At 40.1% G+C, this 18207-nt stretch overlaps 1 protein-coding gene across 2 annotated transcripts in view; it reads left to right on the top strand.

Annotated features, from left to right (window-relative positions):
- FRAS1 (Fraser extracellular matrix complex subunit 1) overlaps window positions 1-18207 on the top strand; it is a 423789-nt gene that overhangs the window by 262951 nt on the left and 142631 nt on the right. For both annotated transcript variants that reach the window (XM_019720206.2, XM_074324419.1), the window contains 7 exons: window positions 395-547; window positions 820-966; window positions 6341-6487; window positions 9233-9373; window positions 10892-11032; window positions 12563-12703; window positions 15490-15760. In XM_019720206.2, coding sequence (XP_019575765.2) covers window positions 395-547; window positions 820-966; window positions 6341-6487; window positions 9233-9373; window positions 10892-11032; window positions 12563-12703; window positions 15490-15760 — 1141 coding nt within the window. The remainder of the gene's footprint in view (window positions 1-394; window positions 548-819; window positions 967-6340; window positions 6488-9232; window positions 9374-10891; window positions 11033-12562; window positions 12704-15489; window positions 15761-18207) is intronic.

The following is an 18207-nucleotide window of genomic DNA, read 5'->3' as shown; positions in this document are numbered from 1 at the left end:
GCTCTGGAGCGCTGGGAATGGGGCAGCTGTACTCAGTTCTCTGAGCTCCTAGAAATGGTGGTAGTATTGATGGTACTGCGTCTGTGAGTCTGACAGTTCTCTCTATACCCCTAGCAAGTATTCATCTCATGCCGCTCTAGTACTTGAAGGTCGTTCAATTGGAAAAGGATGAAACCTCCATTGCTATCCTGGGCCTGGCCATTTGCTAAAAACCTCAAACACACAATTTGTACAGGTCCCAAGCTCCTGCTTTATTGCCATGTATTGCCTGTGGGGTACTCTGGCTGTCTGTTCAGTGATAGTGGTAACTGAAATTTCATTCACCCTTTGGTGGAGTGATGAGACTTGGTCTCATATCATCTGTGCCTTCTTTGTGCCCCCCTTCCCTCTCCAGACTGCCATCCTCTGTGCCAGCATTGTGCAGCTGATCTCCACAACACTGGGAGTATCTGCCTGAGGTGCCAGAATGCCCGCTACCTGCTGCTGGGCGACCACTGTGTTCCCAGTTGCCCTTCTGGATACTATGCAGAGAACGGAGCTTGTAAAAGTGAGTAAGTGCTGGACACAGGAGCTGGCGGTGCCTAATGAGCTTCTCTTTGGTGAGAGAGAGAGAGAGAGAGAGAGAGAGAGAGAGAGAGAGAGAGAGAGAGAGAGAGAGAGAGAGAGAGAGAGAGAGAGAGAGAAGGGAGCATGCTATGGGATAATAAACCAGACCGGCTAATGTTCAGTGTTGGTGCTTTTGTAAACCGTTCTTGGGATGCTGCTTTGGAAGGGAGTTCAGTGTCATAGGTTCTCTCTGTGTCTCTTTTTCCTCTGCAGAATGTCATTCCTCCTGCAGAACCTGCCAGGGCAGAGGACCCTTCTCCTGTTCCTCATGTGACACTGACCTCGTTCTGTCCCACCTTGGCACCTGCACCTCCACCTGCTTCCCAGGGCACTATCTCGATGAGAACCACGCTTGTCAACGTAGGTTTTTAAAAATGAACTTTCTTTTCCTGTTCTTCTGGGGTCATCAAAAGAAATAAGAAGTTCTTGCTTCCATATTCTCATGTACTAGCCTTCATTTTTATAAAAGGAAGAAAATCTACAAAGGCATATGGATACCATTAGCAGATTATAACACAGATATCAGCTTAAATGAAAGTACTGGGTTGGGGAATCTCTGTAAGTACCAGCTGTGTGATCTTGGGCTGTTTATTTAACCTCTCCATTCTCTAGTTATCTCACTTTAAAAATAAAACTGTTAGTCTGTCATCTTATGGTTTCTCTCAGCAATTCAATTCCAAGATCCTGAACAGTGAGTAGATCTCATTGTAGCACACAATCAGTGACCTAAGTACGTCTCTGGATTCAGTTTGTTTTCGACATGTAATTGTTAAATATTGACAATGTGTAAGACTTGACATGCTACAAAGCATTTTGTTTCTGCCCAAATAGTAGTTATTTTGTCTTGCATGAGGGTGACTTGTATAGATGTCTTATTTTTCAAATAAGTCAAAATATGATTAATTACCTGAGTCAGGCAAAACAAAGAGTTAGAATAAATTAGGGAAAGGGCAAATCTGAGTGGGAAAAAAAATTTTTTAAGAAATCCTTCACAGATGAAGGAACATGGTTGAGATAGGCTAAAGTGGCTTGCTTTGTTTCAATCACTAAAGTATCGTTTGCTAAAATATTTTTATTATACTTTCTCATTTTGAAAATGACAGTTAACAAATACAGTGCTGATATTTCAATTTTATATCCTAGGAAGTACCATGTTGAAGCAATTATAGACTAGTGGTTGGGAGACTGGGCTCTAGAGTCAGGAGACTGAAGTTCAAATCTTACCTGCCACTTACTAGCTTTGTGACCATGAGCAAATGAATTAACCGCTAGGCATCGGTTTCTTTTTCTATCAAAGGGGGATTATAATATCACCTACATCTGATGTTATTGCACTTCACACAGAGCCCAGCAGAGAACAAGCTTTCAGTGTAGCCACTTTTGATGTTCTCTTTATCATCAGCATCACTTGGAATGAGACGCAAATCAAGCAGTAAAAGATATTTATATTTTATAGATTGAAAGATATTGCTGTTAGTTTATTGAGATGTTTGTAAGGATTTGCATTTGAAGTGAATTTATATGGAACTCACAATTTTGCATCATTCGTTGAGATACCAGACATAAAAAACCCTTTTTGGACCCATAAAAAGATTTCTTTACTTGTATAATAAAAACTTTGCTTGGTATAAATCAACTGTCAGAATCTGTAGATTCTGTAACACAAGGGACACGAATGAAATACTTGCATGTTCTATTCAAGACCAAGAGGCTGTTGGTGGACAAATAGTGACTTAGATTTATCAGGCTCTTCACAGCAGTGGAATAACAGAAATAGAAGTTCATAAGAAAAATAGAATACTTTCTATAGGGTATAGATGACAAGAATATGTTGCACTGAAATATTTTTCTTTTGGGAAGTTTTTGCCTTGGTGCAGCGTGATCTTAGCACAAATGCATTTACCATCATACCATGTAAATAGGATTTTATAGACTTTCGGTTCAATTAAGAATCTCCTAACTTCAGTCCTTTGCTAAAGCTTAAATTCCATTCTTTCTAAGATTGAATGAAGCATGTCCCTATGTTGGGATATTTCAGTTTTTAGTATGTAAAAGCAATCAACAATGTCCCTTTCTAATGCTCATCATTATAGACTATTATAGGCCTGACAGTTTTAGAAATTGTGCAGTAAAGGGCTTTTAAGGAAATATAATCAGTATTAAGGAGAGACATTAATAAACCATATTCTAGCAGAAAGTAGAGCTGGAGAGCTATCTAGATTTGGGTATGGAACTTTAAAACTCAAGAATGACCAGCTGAGGCAGGAACTTTTAAAAAAAGACAATAAATGAGATTCTTAGTACTTGAAACTCTAGTGCATCAGAATAGTAAGAGGGTGTCCGGGCTACTCGAGCCAACCTTGCACCCAATGCAAAGATTCTTTCTCACTCCCCCTCATTGACTTCTACAAATGAAGAAGGAAGCCTGGTCCATTGTTGAGGGGAGGGAGGGTGGTAGCTCTTTAGTTGTTCAGTAGTTCTTTCTTATCAGCCCTGGAACTCCATCTACTCCTTTAGCAGTATAGAATAAGTCCCCTCCCTCTTTCACATGATTACCTTCAAACGTTTGAAATTAGTTGTCACCTCCCACTTGGACTTTTTTGCTCCAGGCAGAACTGGAGCCAATGGAGTATTTAAGCAGAAATGAATGACCATCTTTCAGAGCTGCAGTAGAACAAGTCTATTTAAGAGGGAGAATGGACTTCATAAGCTGTGTGGTCCCCTCGTATTCAAGGAATCATATTATAGCAGAAAGTAAGAGCTGTTCCTACTCAAGGAACAATGGTTAAAGTATGGACCTGATTCCCTCACTGGTTTCTGGTCCACTCATCTCCTTCACTGTCCTCTTGGCACTTTGCATAGTGTCAGTGACGTGAGAACTGCACTTGCTACTCCAGATGTGATCGCATCAACATGATTGTAACAGGACCAATATAGTGTGGATGTCATAGGATGGAGAAAATGGTCCTCACCCCATTCCTCTGAGGATGGAGCTGAGAATCTAAGGGGCTTTGGTATGCGCAGAACTGCTCTGAGTGAGACAAGGTCATTTGCAGATTGCCTTGTAGAGGGGTGAGGGGTTAGATGAGAGAGGAAGAAGGATTCACATAGAAATGGTGAAAGCCCTGTGCTCCTCAGTGTGATGCTGTTCCATCCCTCCAAATCCTCTTTTAATGTTTCAAAATCTCAAGATGAATCCATTCCTTTGAAAGTCAGTGAAGGGGCTGAGTTACACACTGAGGTGCCAAAGGGAAATGAAAGATTGCATAGAAGGATGCAAGACAGAGACAGACAGAAGCTTGAGGAAGTAAACTAAGGGAACTCTCAGCTGGCAGGACAGGGCATTGACTGGCTGAGGAACTAGGATTTGGGCCTCGTTTTGCAGCTCCGTGTCAAGCAGGGGGGATCCAGCTGACATTTAGGTTATATGAAGGCCATTTAGCTTAAGACTGTTAGTTTCTTTAGTAACCATATCACACTTTTAGTAAGCTTTTAATCAACTCAAATTCTTAGATCATTTTTTATAGGAATTGCTGTCTAAGGTTTTCCACATCCTCTATTTATGTAATTGGTTATAGAATGTAAACGTAGGACTTAGAGTTTCGCTGTTTCATCTGATTACTTTTAGGTTATTGCTTCAATTGACTTAAATAAGTTTGAGTGGTTATTCTTTCAGCTGGTGAAACTTAACTGTGTCTGTTTCCTATGTAGGTATTTATGACACATTTAACTATCATTAGCATGATATCTTTGTTTTCATTAAAGTCATTAATAAAAATATTGATCAAGTGAAAAATTAAGTCTTTATCATAATATTCTACTAGACATTTCTTTTACCAATTATAAAGATTTACTGATCACTTTTGGAGTATGCATTTCAACCATCTTCAAAACCGCCTACAAGTACTAGACTCCACTTTATTTTTGTATTCACAAATTTATCTTTGGACTCTTTTCCAGAATTAAGATATACCACGTGTAGAAATCTTACTAAAAAAAAAAAAAAAAATTTAGTCTCATGCAAGTTTCTAACGATTAAAATATTCTTTTCTAATTATTCCCAAACTATCTGAAAACCCAGTCTAGAATTTTCTAGGACCTTTAATTACAAATCTGTATACTCTAATGAATATTTTCCACCAATGGCTTTTCTTATAGGTGAAACAAGAGGATTTTTTATTATTATTATTTTTCAGGGGAGTAATTTTCATGCACTGTGCCTCATGCTTTGATATCCCACAGATCTAAAACTCACACGATCGCTACGTAGACCTTTCTTCTGACCCATACTTTGAGAAGATTTCAGAATACGGCAGAGATACTAGTGTTTGAGTATATATCATTACAATATCTGGCTTCTTTCATTTATATAGTAAATGTTTATTGAACACCTACAAAAGGATAGATAACCAGCTAGATGCTAGGACTATCTCAAGGAACAAACCAACCTGGTCTTTGCTTTCACAAAGCTTGCAGCTTAAAGGATACAGATGTTAGATAATCACTTAAATGAATATTGTTATATATGGCATGAAAGAAATGTATAGGGTGTTATAAGAGCAGTAACTGGGAGACCTGTTCTCGACTGGAGAGTCAAAAAAGGCCTTCTTGAAAAAGAGACTGATAAATGAGTAAGAGTTAAACACAAGAGAGTTGGAGTTTATATTGAGAAAATTCAAATATGTGTATTAAGATTTCTAGGTGGAAAGAATAAAGAGAATGATGGAGGAGCAATATTTGCAGAAATGAAAGCTGGAAATATTCCAGGGTTGAAGAAAAATATGAGTTCATAGATGAAATTGACCTCTGAAGCCTGAGCAGTATGAATGAAAAATTATTCTGGTGGATACATGGAAAATAAATTGCAAGGGGATCGAACTGTATGTGGGAAAACCAATTAGGAAGCTATAGTAGTCCAGCAAGAGATGATGATGGCTTGGATGTATTGATGGCATTTGTGGATATGGAAAAAAGTAAAACATTCTGAGAATTATGTGGAAGAGTTCGAGTAAATAGGATCCAGTGAGTGATTGCATTAGAAGTGAGAAATAGAATCCAGTGAGTGATTGGATTAGAGTGAGGAATAAAACGGTGTCAAAATAGACTCCCAGGTTTCCAGCATGAATAGATGAGTAGATGGAGAAATGCCAGTTGCTAAATTAGGGAAGACGGAAGTATGTTCAGATTTGGGGGTCATCCCTGACTACTTGAATTAAGTGGCTGCTAAGAATCACAACTAGGAAAATCAATCAACCAGGTCACCTGTAAGTCCTTCGTATCTTATAGTATGGAATTTCCTGCACTTCACAATAAAAGTGATGCCTAATTTTAATCCTGACATCACGTAAAAATCTGAGTCTACATCATAAGCTATAGGGAACTTGATTCCTTAAGACATGAAGTTCAAATAAAACTCTAGACAGACTCTCATTCCAGAAATCGTGGCGTACATATCAATTCTGTTGCTGAATCTCAAGGCAGTTTGAATATGGGATTTCCATTCTTGCATTTATAAATTATCTTTTTTGGAAAGTAAGATCTCCCCTTTTTATTTGGGAAAATAAGATTAATATTTTCTGTTTCTGTTGATCGTGGAGGAGGGTTATGAGCCACAGTAAAAGATCAGGAGGTTGGAGCAGAGCTTTGTTCTTTTACAACATCTGTCTAGATTTGATCAGTGCTTCAGTACTTGCGATTGTAATCACCTGGTCATTTTCTTTTTCTATCTGTTCAGCATGCAACACACATTGTGGAAGTTGCAATTCACAGGCCAGCTGTACCTCCTGCCGAGATCCAAGCAAGGTCTTGCTCTTTGGGGAATGTCAGTATGAGAGTTGTGCCCCACAGTACTATCTTGATGTTTCTACGAAGACATGCAAAGGTAAGGCTCTTCCTGAATTGTACAGCTGTTCTTTTACTCAGTGGTGCCCCTTTGCTATAGACGGCCAATCTATAGATGTTCCCACATTGGGAATATACTGTCATCATACATTTATACTTTCTCTGATGATAGCAAGAAGTCATTATGCATGTATGTATTCATGTATTCATTCGTTCATTTATTTGTTAAGCAAATATTTTTGAGTGTCTACTATGTGCCAGACATTGTGCAAGAAGGTATTGGTAACTAGACGAGGGAGGCAAACTGGAAACCCTCAGGTTGTGTTTGGCTCACCTAATATTCCAATGTTTTAAACCTTTGAATATTTGCCTTTTAAAAATCAGAAAATTTCACATACAAAAATGGCGATTTTCAATTTCTTTTGAAGAAGTCAGAAGATCTGGTGATACTGGGTTTTCATTCCCACAATGCAACAGTAGGTAGAAGATGAGTAGCTGCTGTTTTCTTTGGATAAAAAGCATGATCTCCTCAGGTCCCCACCGTCCCCACCATTCCCTGTTCTAACACACCAGGCCTATTTCAAAGGTTTACATTACCTTCCTGGGCCATGTAGGCACTGGCATTAAGAACTCTAGATTACTAGGCTATGCTTGATGAGGCTAGGAGTTGTGTCTGATTGGGTCATCTATGCTTGACATTCTTAAATGAATGAAGACATAGTCCCTGTCCGAGGAGTTTATAAGGAGGTAATATCAAAACCTAAGTGCCTTTTTGTTTTTCTCCAGGGGTAGCAATTCTTGGGGCTTTTGTTCTTTGAATGGCAGTACTTAGTCAGAGGAAAAACAGAGTGACAGGATAGATTTTTCTTGCTCCTGCTCCATTTCCCTTCTCCATTCCTCCATTCCACTTTCCCTCCATCTCTCCAGTTTTGCCAGAGAAGCTAGGGCTCAGATATGGAGGTCAAACATCTGTCAAAGTAAACTTGGGATACTTTACGCCTTTGCAAAACTGCACACTTTCCATTCCAAGAAATTCCACTTGGTTGTCAGCTTAGGTGGTCTGCTGTGCTCAAGACCACAGAAGCTTTCCTGTTTTTTTTTCCCTTCTAGCCAGTGGTTGTCAGCTTGTGGTGAAAAGGAGAATCTCACAAATCCTCCGTGTTGAAATGATTTCATAACCATGCTGGCAGTTTTCAAGGCTCTGTTTCAGTCATGTTCCCTCAAGACTGTTTTAGCCAAATAAATAAGTGAGATTAACTTTATAAATCTTCTTGGAAGCACATGTACTGTCTCGCATATTTACCTGCTTCCTTGGGACTTAGAAATATTACATCAAGGAAGAGAGAAAAGTGACTAATGAGAGCTTTCCCCAGCTTCCTAGCAGGAGAGGAAGGTGGGGGCATGGCAGTACCGAGTGGAGCTATTTCTCCAGGATAAACAGTTCAGCAGCAAACATTTATGAAGCTGTTACTACGTGTCAGGCACTGTGCTAAGTTCTTTACAGTCATCATTTCATTTAATCTTCACCACAGCCTTGTGCCATAGGTGCTATTCTTATCTCTGTTTTACAGTTAAGGAAACCCAGACTTAAAAACTTTAAGGAAGATAGGTAAGATATGCAGATAGAAAGTGGCCACACCCTGACTTGCATTCAGACTTACTTGACTTCAAAACCCAAGTACTTACCATGCCATCATGCCTCATTTTCCACGCATGAAGGATTTGCCTCACCAGCTAGAACTTTGGTTTCAAACATGAGTTTTCTGACTGAATCTGAACTGCCTGCACCATTAAAAACAAGAAGCAAAGCATTTTCCTGTGCCCCAGTCCCTGAGGCTGACTCGGTAGTTCTGATGTTAGCCTGGTCAGCTGAATTTCTAACAATACCCCTGGATTATTTGGGAGCACATCTAAGGCTGGGACCCACTAGAACATAAGCTCTTTGAGGGCAGGGTCTACACCTACCACTTTATCCCCACATTCAGTACTGTGCATCCTTGTTGATTCATTCAGTACGGTGCTTGTTGAATGAATGAACATGGAAATCAGCCAGGTCTTCTGTTCTACAGGAGAGCTTGTTTTTCAGTAAGCCCTTTCTTTCTGGGCAGTTCCTTTATGACCAGGGATATACAAACTGCGGCCCACAATCCATTTTTAATTGGCCCGCAGCAAATTCCAAAACTATATTTAGTTTACTTAAATAAACCAGGTGAGGCAATACGTACTTCACCTCGAGTGAGTGGCCCGGCTGTTTGTGTATTTTACCGTATATCGCCCTTAGTAAAAAAACGTTGAAAAAAGTTTGGACACCCCTGCTCATGCCCTGTTTAATTCTACCATTGTCGGTTCTTTCTGCTGTGTTGGTCAGCATCTGATTTTTGAGATGTAGACAGTCACACAGCTGGTGTCAGTGGAGGCAGCAGATGCATTCTTAGTTGACTCTCTGACATCCTTTGCCTCTTGGGTATTCGGAGGAAGTCCAATTAGGTTTGTGGAGCAAATTGGCCACTCCCAAGAACAGGCTTTGCAAGAAAACTCCGTGGCTCAGTTATAAAGAACTCTAGGGCCCATGGAATAAGATCAAGTTAATCTGGCTCTTGGCGGAGCCGCTAACCGGCAGGCTCTGTAGGAGCACAGAGAGATCCTCGTACATGCTCATGTCTAACATAATTAGGAAACACCAAACCTCAGATTGGCGTTCAGGCTACTACGAGCAGAGCCCCCTTAGCGCTCACTTATCTGGCATCTCTTACGTTGTCCTCACTTATGTGGATTTTCTTTCTAGAGTGTGATTGGAGTTGCAATGCATGCAGCGGGCCTCTGGGGACCGACTGCCTGCAGTGCATGGAGGGCTACGTTCTCCAGGACGGGGCCTGTGTGGAGCAGTGCACACCATCATTTTATCGGGACGCGGGCCTCTGCAGGAGTAAGTGTCCCAAGTCGCAGATCTGGGCTCATCCAAGCGTCAGCCTCCTCTGACTTTACTGTTCTGAGAAGGAACCTGTGGCAAGTTTCAGTTCTGGCTTCTTATCTAATTTCTGGTTTCTTTCCTAAGAACTTTCCTTTGGTATAATCATAATGTCTCTCTTTTCTTCTCCCATGCCCAAAAACAACATTTGCTGAAATTTAAGGTCACTATGGGAATTTGGGGGGTATATGGCCACACAAACAGGTATGTTTTGACCATTGCTTTTAGATTTCCTTAAAATTGAACAGTTATGAGCTCCAGATAGAGAGGTCTGTGTACTCTGGTCTTCTAAGTACATGGAAAGACCACATGATTCCACCATCTGCCTCCCAACCCTGTATACGAGGTCAGACAATTAAGTTCGCTAACTCATCCTAGAAAAAGTGCTGCATGCCTCATTGCTGAATATCACTATGGTCACCTTTGAAATACTCCCCTTGGGAAGCTATGCACCGATGCCAGTGCCTAGTTCACCCTTCAAAGCAATTTTGGAACTCTTTTTCTGGAATGGCCATCAGAACTGTTGTCGTGTTACCCTTGATGTCCTGGGTGTCATCAAAATGTCTTCCTTTCAATATTTCCTTTGTCTTTGGGTAAAGAAAGAAGTCATTGGGGGTCATATCAGGTGAGTAGGGAAGGTGTTCTAACACATTTATTTGTTTACTGGCTAAAAACTCCATCACAGACAGTGCCGTGTGAGTTGGTACATTGTCATGATGAAAGAGACGTGAATTGTTTAGAAAAAGTTCAGGTTGTCTAACTTTTTTACGCAGCCTTTTCAGCACTTCCAAATACTAGTATACTTGGTTAACTGTTACTGTTAATCCTGTTTGTACAAATTCATAATGAATAATCAATTCCTCTGATATCAGAAAATGCTAGCAACATCATTGCAGCAAGTTCACAAACTTAAGTGTCAGACCTCGTATACCTTATATTTAATGATCGCCTTTCTCTGGCCCAGTACCCACTTCACCCTCAATTTAGCATCACAAAATCTTTAGACCCTGAAATGCCCGCACACAGTGCACAGACAGCATTCCTGGGAACATTCTTGGGAGACTCTGTTAACTGAATGAAGGAGTCAGGAAAAATTGACACTTCAGCGAAAGCACTACAGAGAGCCAAAAACTAGTTAATAATAGTGATAATGTATGATATTTGTCAATTTCGAGTTTACCTAGTATTTTCCATTATTTAATTTTATCTTTCCTCAGGTTGCTGGGTAGGATAGTATGTCTGCTCCCATTTCATAGACAAGAACGCTGAGGCCCACAGAAGTGGAGTGACTAGTTTTGTCACCCAGCTGTAAATACAATAGTCATACCCAGGAGCCCGGTCCTGACTCTTAGTCTGCTGCCTTGCCCAGCACACCAGCTTGTATTGCTCCTCGTTTCTAACACCACCTCTCCATGAGGGCCAGGAGCCCTCTGCAAAGCCACACACATTCTTGTTGACTCGACTTCTGTCTTTCAGGCTGTGACAGCCACTGTCTGCAGTGCCAAGGCCCCCAGGAGTGCACCCGCTGTGAAGAGCCATTTCTCCTCTTGGAAGCCCAGTGTGTCCAGGAATGTGGGAAGGGATACTTTGCAGACCATGCCAATCGCAAATGCACAGGTAACTTGGTAACTGTGCTGAATTCTCTGGTAGAAGTGAGGGCAGCAAGCAAGTCAGGTGTGCTGAGCCTCAGGTAACCAAACAGAATTGGGATAAGAAACAGAATGAACACCCAGGGACGTGGCCTAAGTAATTGATGGCTTCCTACGCACATCTGCCAATTGCTGGTTAAATAGAATATAGACCTGCAGGCCAGTAATTCTCTTGCACAAATCGATATTGTCCCTAAAGGTCTTTATGGAAATGAAGCCACTATTTTATAGAATGTAAAGCTTATGTTAAACTAAGGTACAGTATCCATTAAAAGTGGATCAGCCCTGCTGCTATGGGCACCGAATTTTCAGTGTGTAAACTGAATTTCTGGTGACCCTGATAATGCTGTAATATCCTTAAAGAGTAGGATTTCTGGGGACAATTGAGTAAGACACATTGACTTTTTATTATGAAACTAAAGTTAAACCCAAAGTCTTAATCTTCTTGCCCATTGAGTTATGCGTGAGAATTTCTTCAGTGCTTTCTCATCATTTCTGTCAAAGCTTGGTACTGTGTGCCCCACTTTAAAGAATACTTGACATTTAATAAACATGCCATCACCTAGCGTGGCATTTTACTTTTCGCCAAATTTCCTTCATCTGCATTATCTCGTTTAATATTCACAAAGAACTAGTAAAATATGGCGGACACTGTGACTCCTGTTTTGCAAGTTAAAAAAAGAAAAGAAAAAGAGGCTTAAAAGTGTTAACCAGGGCAACATAAAATTAGATCTCCGCCCTCAATTTTTTTTATTCTAATCCCGGGCTTTTAAAGTGTACTGTGCTGCGTCTCACAAAATCTCAACTACGGAAGCAGAAAAAATAGGCACTGAACACTCAGTTTGTAGACAATTATTAACTTGACCCAAATAAATAACCTATGGTCCTTTAAATAGCTTGCTCTCCTCATGCACTTCAAATAATAATAATAATAATAATAATAATAATAATAATAATAATACAAGAGTAGTAGTGATAGTAGTAGCATGATTGAGACCTTTGATGTGTCAGGCACTGTTCTAGTCACAACATATTACAACACAGGTGATCTTCTCAACAATCATTTGCAGTAGGTGCTATTAATTTCCCCGCTATTAAAACAAGAGAATTGCACCACAGATTGTTAAAGGAGCTTGCCCACGTTTGGCAGCTGGTAGGTGGTAGAGGAGGAACAGTACCCACCCAGAAAGGGCCTATGCTCTTAATCACTATAAACTGCCTCTCTTACAAGTCAATATGGTTAACTTTGTAAACAATCCATTAATGTGAAACCTTTCATAGCAGTGTATAAAGCCAGTGTGCTCCTGCCTATTTACTTTTCCTTCCGAGGGGGAACAGATTTCTATGCAATTCTTTCAGAAACTGTTGAAATTCTCTTTTAGTGCCGTTGGGGGTCATGTGTCAGTTGTACGCACTCTCCGTTTCTTTATCCCTGGTGGCCCTTGCTGGATGCTTACGCCTTCGTTGTGCCTCATTTAGTGTGTCCTCTCTTCGATAGCCTGCCCTCGGGGGTGTTTGCAGTGCAGCCGCAGAGACAGATGTCACCTCTGTGACCATGGGTTCTTTCTGAAGAGTGGCCTTTGTGTTGCCAACTGCATTCCTGGCTTCTCTGCCCACTCCTCTAATGATACATGTGCTGGTAAGTGCTTCTTCTCTGGTGCGCTGATGAATTCACCTGTAATTTCTCCGCGCAGAGGCTGAGTTTGCACATACAATTGGCTCACATGTTATAAATGTAGGATTCCTGTTCTGGGAAAAACCCTGGTGCTGTTAGGAATTAGGGACTCTTTATAAAACATAGAAGATTGGGAACACTCTGCTTCTAAGATTTTTGGAGGGGTAAAAGAAGCAATTTGTGCTTTAAGGTCACAACTATCAGATCAGAAATTTGGCATAAAACTAAATTATGTTCCTGAACTACAACCATGTTGTAGAAAATTACGTATATACTTATAGATGTAATTTATTTATATTTATATAAACTTGTAGAGCTAATTATGCCAGGGTGCAATGGTGCATCCTTTGTGCTCAAGATGGAGATACATTATAAATAAGTAACGAATAGTGTGAGGAGCCTGACCTATTAGGATCACAATCCACTTATTTAGAACAAATGGATTTCAAGCCACACTGCCATGAAGAATAAGGTAACAAGTTACAGGAATGGAGTTAGTCTTGTCCAGCACAGCAATGGATACTTCACCTTACACAACAAAGAGAAGCAAATTTAATTTTAGTATTAATTTTGAATCCCACAACTTTTATAGGGAATGAAGCTATTATAGCTGACCATTCCTTGGCTTTTGAGTGTCCTTCATCAATAACGTGAGACATATTTTAACACCTGTAGTCAATCATATTTTTCATCTCTGTATTCTGATCTCTAAAGATACTAAGACTTCATATGGGGGGAAATATCTTTGGCTTATTTTATTGGGATCCTTCTAAAAATCCCAAGTGTATGACAGTCAGCTTATTCCTCTTGAAACATAATAGAAGCAACATGCAAAAATGAATTCCACTTTCATTAGAGCAGTCTTACAGTAGAAATAGTCCCCTTGAAACTTAACATTCCCAAAATGTCCTGACTGACCTACACGTAGAAGAAAACACTACCAATTCAACTCCAAGCAAAACAACTTGCGGGAGACAGAATGAATCCCACATGATGGTCGGAAATGAAATCTTAATTCATCCAGTAGATGTTTTCTATGGACAAAGATTGTAAAATTTTAAAACAAAGTGTATATATTGCATATGAATTCTGAATATGAGCCATTGATAATCCTACTACATTGCAGATTAACTGGTACTGTTCCAAAATTGGTATCACATACTTGCCTCTTTTCTTGCCCTTGGTGGGTCTGATGGTCAGATGTGATAGATGTATTAGGTTAGGACTGTGGTTCTTAAACCTGAAGCCCATTAGGATTACCCAGGGAGCTTGTAAAATCACCAAGGTCCCACCCAGAACACATAAGTCAGAATCTCTGGTGGTGGAGCCCAAGTATCAGTATCGTTTTAGACGATCCCTATATGATGCTGCTGCTGCTGATGATGATGATGATGCTGCTGGTGATGCTGCTGCTGCTGCTGATGATGATACTGATGATGAAGATGATGAGCATGAGCTATAATTCCCGTACCATAAAATTCATCCTTTAAAGTATACACTTCAGTAGTGTTTAGTATATTCACAAAGTTATGCTGCCATCACCGCTATCCAATTTTAGGACATTTTACTCACCCTAAAAAGAAATCCAATAACCATTAGTAGTCTGTCCCCATTGTCCCCTCGCACCAGCCCCTGGCAACCAGGGACTACTTTGTCTCTGTGGATTTGCCTATGCTAGACACTTCCCATAAATGGAGTCATACAATGTGTAGCCTTTTATGTCTGGCTTCTTTCACGTGACATATGTTTCCAAGGTTCCTCTATATTGTAATGTGTATCAGTATGTCATTTCTTTTTATGCTCGAATAGTATTCCATTGTGTGGATAGACCACATTTTGTTTATCTGTTCATCGGTGGATGGACATTTGGGTTGTTTCCACTTTTTGACTATTATGAATGATGTTATTATGAACATTCATGTATAAGTTTTTGTGTGGATATATGTTTTTAGTTCTCTTGGGTTGATAGGTAGGAGTGGAGTTGCTGGGTCATATGGTAGCTGTATGTTTATTTGTCTAAGGAACTGCCAGACTCTTTTCCCAAGTGCTGCACCATTGAACATTCCTTCCAGCAATGTATGAGGGTTCCAATTTCTGCACATCCAGGAACAGGTTTTATTGTCCTTCCTAGTGGGTGTGAGGTGGTATCACATTGTGGTTTTAATTTGCCTTTCCCTGATCGCTAATGATGTTGAGTACCTTTTTGTGTGCTTACTGGCCTTTTTATATCTTTGGAGAAATGCTTCTTCAAATTCTTGCCTATTTTAAAATTGGGTTATTTGTCTTTTACTGTGTTGTAAGAGTTTTTGTGTGTTCTGGATTCAAGTCCCTTTTCAGATATATGATGTGCAAATATTTTCTCCCATTCTGCGGGTTGTCTTTTCACTTTCTTGCCGGTGTCCTCTGAAGCACAAATTTTTCATTTTAATGACGTCTAATTTATCTATTTTTCTTTCGTCACTTGTACTTTTTGTGTTACATCTAAGAAAGCATTGCCTAATTCAAGATCGCAAATAATTTACTCCCTGTTTTCTTCTAGGAGTTTTATAGTTTGACATTAAGATCCTATGTTATTCTCATGTGCAACCAGAGTGAGAACCACTGTATTAAAAGGAAGCTGGTCATGTACAGTAACCTAGTGTCTCATCTTTGTAGCTCTAAATGAACACTACAAGCCTATTTCTTAAAACAACAACAAAAACTAATTACTTAATTACCAAGCCTGACCTTTCGACTCATATGTTTTCCAGGCAAAATACACACTCCTGGTCTTCATGTGAATGGCTCCCTCATCCTTGCAATTGGTTCAATGAAGCCCCTGGATTTTTCCCTCCTGAATGTCCAGGACCAAGATGGCAGGGTCGAAGATCTTCTGTTCCATGTTGTGAGCACCCCCACCAATGGTCACCTAGTGCTCTCAAGGAATGGAAAAGAAGTTCAGCTCGACAAGGCTGGCCATTTTAGCTGGAAAGATGTGAATGAGAAAAAAGTGCGTTTTGTGCACAGCAAAGAAAAACCCAGGTGACTCAGTGTTCTGTTGTTTTCCTCCTGCCTCCTTTGTACCAGCGCTTTGCACCTACCCCCACCACCACCACCCCCTCTTTCTCCCTTCTCTTCTGGGGAAGATCGATACTCCACAAGTGCCAAATGCTTTCAGCTGCCTGTCATCATTTCACTGTAATTGCTCAGAGAGTGTGCTTCTGTTAGAGGCATTTTCATTTTATCACATAATTATGGGTAATTCTCTGATGTGACGGGAAAGTTTCTGGAACGGTTACCCAGTTTTTTGGCCTAGCAGAAACAAAACTGGTTATACACCCAGATGGTATGGTGGCTTCTTCAACATTAGGGTAATATACTGGGAGGAAGGAGCGTCTAGAGGAGTACACACTTTTCTAGGTGTTGTATGGTTCCTAGGATTTCAGAGTTGGAAGGACACTAAGAGTCACAGTTAACTTTTCATTATCCACTTCATGGGATTAATTGTGGTTCATTTTTAGTCCTGATCCAGTCTTCCTCTGATGCCTAGCACACTTCTAGCTGTCTTCCCCACCCCAGCTGCCATATGCTTCAGGAATACAATTGAATGTTAACACTAACCCAAGCAGTACAGTCATGTAATTAGCAGAGTAGGTCTACTAATCAGAGAACATGCCCCAAAGGTTATCCTTTTGGGTTATCCTTCACCCTGCTCTGCTTCATTGTTGCAGATAATGCAGAGCAGACTCTATGTGTAAAAAAAGAGTTGATACCCATGAAACTGTGATAAGGACACAGTGAATATTTTGTACTGTCACCACTAAACTTGAGATTTTGTTTTTTAAGGGTTGGGCTAGGAGATAGGTGGGGAGAAAGGTAAATGGCACCTTCTCTATTTGCAGTTCAGAGCTGGTGAGCCAGTAACCTCAAAAGACCATCTTATAGGAATAAAAACAACTAACATTCTCTGAGTGTCTATGTTCCCAATCTCCAGATAGAGAAACTGAGCTTTGAGAGCATAAGTAATCTTGCCCAAGGCCTCGTAGCCTCTGAGCACAGAGCTGAAACTCAAACGCGAGGCTCTATGGTTCCATAGCCCATGCCTTTAGCCACTGTGATTTCTGCCTTCTTAATCATAGTGAGAATAATGGGCATGCTTCCATCTTCAAGGAACATACGGAAGTATGCTACAGATGAGCTTAAAACTCTGGTGTTTGATGACATAGAATCTTTCTTCAAACTCATGCTCCATCTCCTGCATTCATTCTGCTGCAAGTGTAGTTCTTAGGTGTTTGCATCTCTCTCTCTCTCTCTCTCTCTCTCTCACACACACACACACACACACAGATCTATTCCTGTAGTTATTTGTCTTGGAATCACTTGTGAAAGCGTATAAAGTAAGTAAAGCTTAAAAGACAACCAAAGTGAAGCCTCTTGTCTATCTAACCTCTTTAATCTCTCATTACCTATTTTCTTGCAGAGTCAGCCTTGCACCCCTAAATGGAACAAAGAATGAAAACTCCTTTTTAGGGAACTTTTTAATACTTCTTTGGGGTACTCATTTAACATTGGATTTTCTTTATCTAAAACTTTTAATGAAAGTTTTAATGAGAATAAAAAGAATAGCAAAGCAAATAAAGTGGTAGAAACTCATGAAAAAAAAATTACATGTCTCTGAATGATACGAAAACAAAAGGGAGAGCCTGCCACATAGGTCCCATGGTTTTGTTTTTCTCCCATGAGAACAATGACCATGATTCTTTAGGACTGGAATTCTTTCGGATCGAATTCCTCTGGGATTGGAATGCTTCTGTGGCGTATAAGACAAATCATAAATGTAGTCGTAGTAGCTGTGATAAGCTGGCATTGCTGACATGCCGAACACAATTATTGGAAGCTCAGTGCCACCAAATATCATTTGTTCCCCAGCAGGTTGGTAGTAACCACCCCTTCATTGTTCTTTTTATTGCTCCCATCAATTGTATGCTCTTAAAGTTTGGAGGTGGGAATGGAGAGGGGCAGGAGTTAAATGGGCAGAAAATGAAGGGGAAGATAAAATTGGAGGGAGGACAGCAAAGCCTTTTTAAAACAAAAAATAGCAGGTTTATTGAGTTATAGTTTGCATTCAATAAAATTCCCTGTTTTGAAGTGTAGTGTTCTGTGAGTGTTAACAAATGTATACAGTCTTGCAGTCTTGCAATCTTGAGATTACAACCACATTCAATATATAAAAGTTTCATTAACCCCCAAAATCTCTATTCACAGTCACTCTCTTCTCCAGTCTCTGGCAACTACCGATCTGTTTTTCACCCATATAGTTTTGCGCTTTCTGAAATGTCATGTGAATGGAATCATATACTATGTGATTTTTGTTTCTCACTTTTGCCATAATGCTTTTGAGATCCATCCACATTTGTTCATGTATCAGTAATTAGTTCCAAGAATATGTTATGAAGAACTTTTAAAATAGTGGTCCCTATCATAAACCC

This window comes from Rhinolophus sinicus, linkage group LG02, assembly GCF_036562045.2.
Source record: "Rhinolophus sinicus isolate RSC01 linkage group LG02, ASM3656204v1, whole genome shotgun sequence".
Lineage (NCBI taxonomy): Eukaryota > Metazoa > Chordata > Mammalia > Chiroptera > Rhinolophidae > Rhinolophus > Rhinolophus sinicus.
The sequence above is the reverse complement of the archived record's forward strand: the minus strand, read 5'-3'. Positions and strand labels throughout refer to the sequence as shown.